Consider the following 9047-nt stretch of genomic DNA (forward strand, 5'->3'; position numbering starts at 1 on the left):
ACCAAGAATTTTACCCAATTGACTTTTTGCGCTCAATGCAAAAAGTGCACTTCACAAATTTCATTGAAATCCTCAATAGACACAATCTTCTTGAGAGTTGCTACAAAGCTTGCTAAAATCTACTCCCTCATTGATCAAGAGAATTCGTGAAGTATCTACCAATGAACACATTAAATTCCACAGAACTCATGGTGAGTTTTCATTGAGAGTTCTCTGAGCTATGTTTCATAGAAATCTAACATAACTTAAAAACTATGTAAAATATAATTTTCAATTTAAATTATTATAAGTTAATTTTGCAGACAAATATAAATTTATAACATGATGGATAAACAATAATAAAGTAATTCAAGGTTTTATAATTATGTACCAGTAATGTAATTCAAGATTTTATAATTATATTATATGTAAAAAATCATAATATTGACCGATACAGTAATAAGCGGAAATTACGCGTTCTTACTGCCCAGTAATACACGGCCCAACACGTGAATTTCAACACATATTTCTTCCGGTCAATTCGGACAGAAATAAGCGGGAAACCCCTCAGGACAACTGACAGAAGCAGAATTTTAAGGGACACAACCAAATTCCAAGTAACTTAAGGGCAATTTTCTTGACCTCTCTATTCTCCAGTCAACACGGCAATTTCTATGACTCTTCAACAATCCTCTGCAACTTTTACAATTGCTATAAAGGAGCATGTAGGCAGTCATGGTGGTGGAGGGAATTCACGGGCAACGCATTAGGGAGAGAGAAACATGGGTAAATCCGTCATGTCCCTGCTTCTCAACTTTTTCATATTGATAGCGTTGGATAATGTGACTGCCGCAACTTTCAGTTCGTCAAGGGGGGCGCCATATTATTCTTCTTTTCATATCAATGGAGATAATCATCATCTACTCTATGAGCACACCCCTGCTGGAACTACAAAGTCTCTTCGGCCCCATCATTTTGTTTCAAAAGAACGCACCCTGCAGGATGCAGGGGGTCAAGTGACATCATCTGGGGATAAAAGGGAGGTGGAGGCGCTTTTGTCATTCAAGAAGGCCATCACATCGGATCCACTAGGATCGCTGTCCAACTGGACATCTGAGAATTCGGCGAAGGTATGCTCTTGGAAGGGTGTTTCCTGCATAGACGGCACTAACAGAGTGGCTGCCCTAATCCTTCCTTCAGGAGGCCTCCAAGGTACTCTCTCGCCATCTCTTGGTAACCTTTCCTTGTTGCATACATTGGATCTTTCATATAATTATTTCAGCGGAAGAATTCCGCCCGAGTTTGGGCAGCTCAAAGCGCTTGAAATCCTTAATCTCAGCAACAATCTTCTCAACGGTTGTCTGTCCCCATCTCTTGGCAATCTTTCCTTATTGAGTACTTTGCAGCTTTCAGATAATAATTTGACAGGGACTATACCAACAGAATTGGGTCGTCTAGTCAGGTTGCAATATCTAGATTTACACAACAATTTTCTTTATGGAAGTATCCCAGCTTCTCTGGGCAATTGCAGATCTCTGGAAGAAAGGTACATTTATGGTAACAATCTCACCGGTCTCATTCCTCCTGCTCTGGGCAATTGTACGCAGTTATTGTATCTTGCTTTTTCCTCCAACGACTTGACTGGAAGAATTCCAGCAGAATTGGGCTTGCTGCAGAAACTAAAGCGCCTGTATCTAGGTTCCAACCACTTGAGTGGAGGAATTCCGCTATCTCTTGGCAATCTTTCCTTGTTGAGTACTTTGCAGCTTTCAGATAATAATTTGACAGGGACTATACCAACAGAATTGGGTCGTTTAGTCAAGTTGCAATATCTAGATTTATACAACAATTTTCTTTATGGAAGTATCCCAGCTTCTCTGGGCAATTGCAGATCTCTGGAAGAAATGTACATTTATGCTAACAATCTCACCGGTCCCATTCCTCCTGCTCTGGGCAATTGTACGCAGTTATTGAATCTTGCTTTTTCCTCCAACGACTTGACTGGAAGAATTCCAGCAGAATTGGGCTTGCTGCAGAACCTAAAGCGCCTGTATCTAGGTTCCAACCATTTGATTGGAACAATTCCAATGGAATTGGGATTGCTGCAGAGGTTAGAGATCTTGTCTCTGGGTTCCAACAACTTGAGTGGAGGAATTCCGCCATCTCTGAGCAATCTTTCCTTATTGAGTACTTTGTCTCTAACTTCCAACAACTTGAGTGGAGGAATTCCGCCATCTCTTGGCAATCTTTCCTTATTGAGTACTTTGCAGCTTTCAGAAAATAATTTGACAGGGACTATACCAACAGAATTGGGTCGTTTAGTCAAGTTGCAATATCTAGATTTATACAACAATTTTCTTTATGGAAGTATCCCAGCTTCTCTGGGCAATTGCAGATCTCTGGAAGAAATGTACATCTATGCTAACAATCTCACCGGTCATATTCCTCCTGCTCTGGGCAATTGTACGCAGTTATCGAATCTTGCGTTTTCTTCCAACGACTTGACTGGACGAATTCCAATGGAATTGGGTCTGCTGCAGAACCTAAAGCGCCTGTATCTAGGTTCCAACCACTTGATTGGAACAATTCCAGTGGAATTGGGATTGCTGCAGAGGATAGAGATCTTGTCTCTAGGTTCCAACAACTTGAGTGGAGAAATTCCGCCATCTCTTGGCAATCTTTCCTCATTGAATATTTTGCAGCTTTCAGATAATAATCTGACAGGGACTATACCAACAGAATTGGGTCGTTTAGTCAAGTTGCAATATCTAGATTTATACAACAATTTTCTTTATGGAAGTATCCCAGCTTCTCTGGGCAATTGCAGATCTCTGGAAAAAATGTACATTTATGCTAACAATCTCACCGGTCTCATTCCTCCTGCTCTGGGCAATTGTACGCAGTTAGTGAAGCTTGCTTTTTCCTTCAACGACTTGACTGGAAGAATTCCAGCAGAATTGGGCTTGCTGCAGAACCTAAAGCGCCTATATTTAGGTTTCAACCACTTGACTGGTGGAATTCCGATGGAATTGGGCTTGCTGCAGAAATTAGAGATCTTGTCTCTAAGTTCCAACAAGTTGACTGGAAGAATTCCAGTGGAATTGGGATTGCTACAGAGGTTAGAGTTCTTGTTTCTAAGTTCCAACAACTTGAGTGGAAGAATTCCAGTGGAATTGGGTTCACTGCAGAACTTAACTATTCTATATCTATATTCCAATAAGTTGAGTGGAAGAATTCCTGCATCTATAGGGAATTGCAAAGAGATGGTGTATTTGCTGCTGTTCGACAACCAACTTAGTGGAACAATCCCCGAAGATATCGGCAGATGTGTCAATCTAAAGGTATTAGATTTATCTAAAAATCAGTTGAATGGAACGATTCCCACATCTTTACGAAACTGTGAAATGTTAAGTCGGATAAGGGTGTCCGATAACAAACTTAGTGGACATCTAGACATAGAGTTTCCAGTGGTGCTCGATGTTTTTTCTGCTCATTCTAACAGATTCTCTGGTACCTTGCCTCTGTCATTGGCCAACTGTACAGAGATTCGACTATTGGATTTAAGGAGAAACGGATTTACAGGTGAACTTCCCAGTTATCTAGAAACTTTTCAGAGGTTAAGAGTTTTAAGTGTTGGTTATAATAAACTTGGAGGTGGTATTTCTGAATGGATCACCAATCTCTCTAAATTACAATTGTTGGATTTATCCAATAATAATTTTAGTGGAAATTTACCTTCTAATCTTGGGAGGCTCCAAGGATTTAGTATCCCCAACCCCCAGTCTTTCCAAATAAGTGATGGTACATTATATGAGAGTGTGCAGATTGACATCAAGGGAGTTGAGTATAATATAACATATGTTTTGTTGGCAAATACCATATTGGACTTGTCCAATAACAATTTTATTGGAAAAATACCTTCAAGTATAGGGAATCTGAGTAGTTTGAGGTTGCTGAATTTATCTGGAAACAATTTGGAAGGGAAAATTCCTGCATCTCTGGGTGAGATATCTAATTTGGAGCAGTTAGACTTGGCTAGAAATAATTTGACTGGAGATATTCCTCAAGGACTCTCTAAATTAACCAAGTTGGCATCTTTAAATGTGTCATATAATAGACTGTGTGAGAAAATCCCACAAGGAACACAATTTGACACTTTCAACATGACCTCATTTCAAGGGAATAAGTGCCTATGTGGTTATCCTTTACAACCATGCAAGAAAATGGAGAATAATAAAGAAAGAGATGGTGCAACTTGTGTCAATATCACTAAAGATCGTGGATGGCTAAATCAAGTGGATGAACATGTCTCATTAATTGCATTAGGGTTGGGACTAGGGATTGGATTTAATGGAGTTGTATTTTTGATAATTATGTGGGATAAAGCTTGGCAATGGATGGTACCTCCAAAAAAGAGTGCATTTTATGGAGTGTACCGACCTCCAAATTGACCTAAAAGGTAGTATGATATCTTTCAAATTTGTTCTTCCATGACACTGTTATCATAAAATCTATATTGAAAACTGAGACAATGTAAGCTCTTTTGCAAGTACTAGATTTCATGGAGTTGTATCTTTTATAATAATGTAGTATAAAGCTTGAATGGATGATATTTTAAAAATATATATTTTCAAGTGTATAGATTTTTTTGGAAGTTTGTCCAATTTTATATTCAAAATAAAATTAATTGATAATATTTTTTTATATTGGTAATTTTTGGATTGAGCTTTACAATCTGGTATGAGGGAGATGTTGTACCGTATTGTAATATTTAAAAATAATAAAATACTATTTATATTAACAAATAAAAAAATAATAACAACAACAACAAAAATCAATGTCAACCATACATAAAATACTTCAATTTCCACTTTAATTTTACATTAACTTTATATAGATAGATAAAGAAATTAAAAAAAAAATAGTAATTTCTAGTATAAAGGAGATATGCAATTTTCTTCATTACTCTATACTTAATATGAAATTGACATATAACATGTAAAAATATTATTATTGATATTATATAACGTGTAATTCATTTTATGTCCTTCTAAAATATATTATTCAAAACACAAACATATTTAAAAATAATAATGTAACCAAAAATTATAAAATAATTTATTATTAATATATACATATCTATATAACAATTAAAAAATCAAACAATCATATATATGTATATAACTACATTTTATTTTATATTTAAAAATATTTATTTTAATAAGTAATTCATATAGAACATCAATTTTATAATTCTAAATATAGTCTCTTCAATTTACAACACAATTAAGATGTTAATAGTAATCCATGGGAGCAACTTAAATTACTGTTAACAAATAATATTAGCAATTGCACCACACGTTGCAAAGGAAACGCCTTAAGGCAGTAGGTAGGAAAGAGCAGCATTTATGATACAATTAATGTGTAAACACATTTCCATAAGTTCACTATATTGAAAATAAAAATGAATAGAATTTGATCATATCAATAAATCTTGTTTTCTGGATTCTATAAATTATAAAATACATTGAAACACAGATTTTCACCTTAAGAATATCATGGATTATAATTGCAAGATGGTTTCATTGCTAAAATAATTGTCTCTACAATTAAAAGAATATTTTATTGAATGTTTCATCATTTCATATACATGATATCTTTTAAAATTGAATGGTTAATCTCAATATACATTTTGTGCCAAGTTATTTTTTGTTCCTTAAATGATTGAATAATGAAATTTCTATTGAGTGTAATATCCAAATTCAAACTCATAATGAGCTTTCATATACGTTTCAACTATCTGGATTATAACACCTACAACATTTGTTACACAAATATTGATTTACTTAAATATAGCCAAGTAGCTACAACAAGTGACTTTGAACTAGAAAATTCAAAGTTTCTAAATGAGGGAGGATGATGCAGAGTATCCTTGCTAACAAATTTCTCGCATATTCCCTCAAGATCTTAGATGAAGAATGTGCATTACATTCCTAAATTAGCCCCTTGCCAAATTGAAATAAAAAAGAAAAATGCGGATTTTGAAACAAATCCATGAGTTCCTATTTCTATATTGGTCATTTTTGAATGTATGCAAAATCAAAATTAAAGAGTCTTTTCTAGAAAAATCAACTTGCAGTGTTTGATAATTTTGTTTCTTCATATAAAATTCATAAGAGCACAAACTTTTGTAGTTGGATTAACAAGCTTTCATGTGCTTTGAAATTGAATGGATGTTGAAAACAAATGAATACATAAACAAATGTAAGTGCAAAAGAAATTTGAAAAACTTAAGGACACACTCTCCCAAAGTACATCAGATGCCATTATCAAAAATTTAGAGTTGGATGTAATGGGTTGCTTTCTAATTTCTAGTTCTCCTGATATCAACTATTTCAAGTGTAAATCTCGTATAAGTTTGAGGAGACTCCAACCCGGCCAATATTCCAAGTTATACTAAGGGTGTACACTGACATTCAGTGGAGTGAGACCTAATGCAGTTACAAAATGGAAGAATAATGTACCTATTCAATCTAGAGTCATACATATAAGTTTTTGTTGAACCCTTATCATGACTGACAACATAACCGAATCCAAAAGGGCCAAACATTATAGGTCAGACCATTTTGAATTTAGTCCTAGAAATCTAGATATAAATACCAGATCTTGTTATAGTCCCAAAATCAAGCTAGAGGTTCCTGAGATGGAACTCAGTTTTGGAAATAGTGGTGTGAAATTTTGATGTAGTAATGGATGTTATATCACATTTAGAGATTAAAAATAGTATGCAAGTGCTTTCAATTATGAAACAACTTTAAAAATTGTGCATGGTATGCCTGGCTATTATTCATGGAGGATGATATACTTGAGCATACAATGGATTTAGTGTTGTGGTTCCTTAGACATAAGTAAATATGTCATATGATTTTTTGTGCTTGTGATTTAGAGCATTAAATTAGCATTAAAACTCCAAGTCAAGGATGGTTTAGTGATATATTTACTATCCAAAGCTTTTAGGAAACATATGGTCAACAAAATAAATTTGGTTGGTTGCCCTTCAACTCAAGGAAGGAAATGTGGAAATAGTTACATTTTCCCTGGGTCACCTACTCCTTTTTTTCCCAGTAGGTATTGTTAAAAAAAATGCAAGCTCCTTCCATGGGACCATAGCTTGACATACTAGCTACATGAGGTCTTTCACATCGTTGTCAATAGAAAACTTAATTTAAAATCTTTTAATAACAATGTGTAAGAATGCATGTGTTGATAGATTCTCACACTAATAACAATTCTCTTTATAGAGATTAATGCACATATTAACACAATAAATGAACTAAAGATGTTGAATGATTTTGGATCGAAATCCCAAAATATGAAACAATCCTAAGAAGGTAACAAGTAGTATTTTATTTAGCAATAGATATAAATCATGGGTGGACAGGTGAAGTTTTAACAATACAATAGATTGAAAACGTTTGCTTATCTTAAAGTGAAACTGAGTTTGTTTATCTTAGAGTTGCAAAGACAAAATGGTTTGTCAGTAAGATGGATGGTACTCACTTTCTCTTTTCATCCTAAAAGACTAATTTGTCTAATTTGGAAATTGTCAATCAAAGCTTGTATGTTTTAGAGGTACAGAGACAAAAAAGGTATGTCAGGTTGTCAGCATGATGGAAGGGTGACCACTATCATGAATTAGGAATACAACTTCAAGTTCAAATATAGGTGCACATTTAGGAGCCATTTTCTGTGTTTTCTGCTATCCAAAGCTTGTAGGAAACATATGGTCAACAAATAAAATTAATTCGATTCCCTTCAACTCAGGGAAGGATATGTGGACATAGGTACATTTTCCCTGGGTCACCTACTCCTTTTTTTCCCAGCAAGTATTGTTTAAAAGAATGCAAGCTCCTTCCATGGGACTTTATCCTTACACACTGGGGTTTCACTTTTCTTTTTATCTGTAAAAAGAGGCCAAACATTATAGGTCAGGCCATTTTGAAGTTAGTCCTAGGAAATATAGATATAAATATGAGAGCTTATTATAGTCCTGAAATCATACCAGAGGTCCCTGAGATGGACCTCAGTGTTTTGTTTATCGCAAGGTCAATACCTCATTATCAAATCCACAGTCTCATATCGCTAAGAAGCAAGGTTACAATGTAATGTTGTGCATTATATATTTAATAAAATGATCTCTTTTACTATTGAATTTAGGCCCTAGTTAGGCATGTCAATCACAGGTATTAACATCATCTTCTTTACTCTACATATGAAAGACATAATTTTGAATTATCATATATTTATTAGTTAAAACATGGTATGTGACCACTACCATGAATTAGGAATAACACTTCGAGTTCAAATACATGTGTGCATTTGGGAGGACTTTTCTGCCTTTTTTTTATCCAAATATTGTAGGAAACATATGGTCAAAAAAATAAGTGTCTGGTTTCCCTTCACCTCAGGGAAGGAGAAGTGGACACAGGTACATTTTAGCAGGGTCACCTACTCCTTTTTGTCCTAGCAGGTACTGTTAAAAAAGATGCAATCTCCTTCCATAGGACTATAGCCTTACATAATGGGGCTTCATAATTTTGCACTAAATTTGGGCAAAATTGAGTAAATTATTAAGGCACCTTCCAGGTTTTTTTTATCACATTAACTTCTTCTTCTTTTCTTTTCTTCTTCTTCTTTTCTTTTCTTCTTCTTCTTCTTCTTCTTCTTCTTTTTTTTGAATGCTGATAGTTTCAGTGTCATCATTTTGGTTGTAATAAATAGGGAAATCACTGATAGTAGGGCTATCAATGCTTTAAGTGTTCCGATTATATTTTCTGAAGAAATTCGCTAACAACGTGCTTATCATCATTTTCGATAAAATTGACAAGCTTATTGTCACCGCCAAAAAAAATTTGGAATCACGCTGACCATGTCAGCGTCAATGATGAGATTTGCAGGCGCGCCACAGGTAAGTGTGATGTTAAATCATATATTTTTTTTCTGCCGTCGGTGTATCGTTTGTTAATTAATCATGTTTTAAAACGTGTTTTCCACAAATCATAATGATT

The 9047-nt window shown here is 34.7% G+C and overlaps 1 protein-coding gene across 1 annotated transcript; it reads left to right on the top strand.

Annotated features, from left to right (window-relative positions):
- Positions 1-763: 763 nt before the first annotated feature.
- LOC149195749 (uncharacterized) lies at positions 764-4464 on the top strand. The gene has a single exon (XM_089408777.1). The coding sequence runs from the start codon at positions 777-779 to the stop codon at positions 4428-4430; it is 3654 nt and encodes a 1217-aa protein (XP_089264903.1). The 5' UTR covers positions 764-776; the 3' UTR covers positions 4431-4464.
- The last annotated feature ends 4583 nt before the right edge of the window (positions 4465-9047 follow it).

The sequence above is a fragment of the Pinus tabuliformis genome, chromosome 2_2 (genome assembly GCF_031772625.1).
Source record: "Pinus tabuliformis cultivar Carrire ecotype Pingquan chromosome 2_2, CPIR1, whole genome shotgun sequence".
NCBI lineage: Eukaryota > Viridiplantae > Streptophyta > Pinopsida > Pinales > Pinaceae > Pinus > Pinus tabuliformis.

Excerpts from the sequence above, each read along its gene's own strand:
- LOC149195749 (XM_089408777.1), top strand. The coding sequence starts at position 777 with ATGTCCCTGCTTCTCAACTTTTTCATATTGATAGCGTTGGATAATGTG.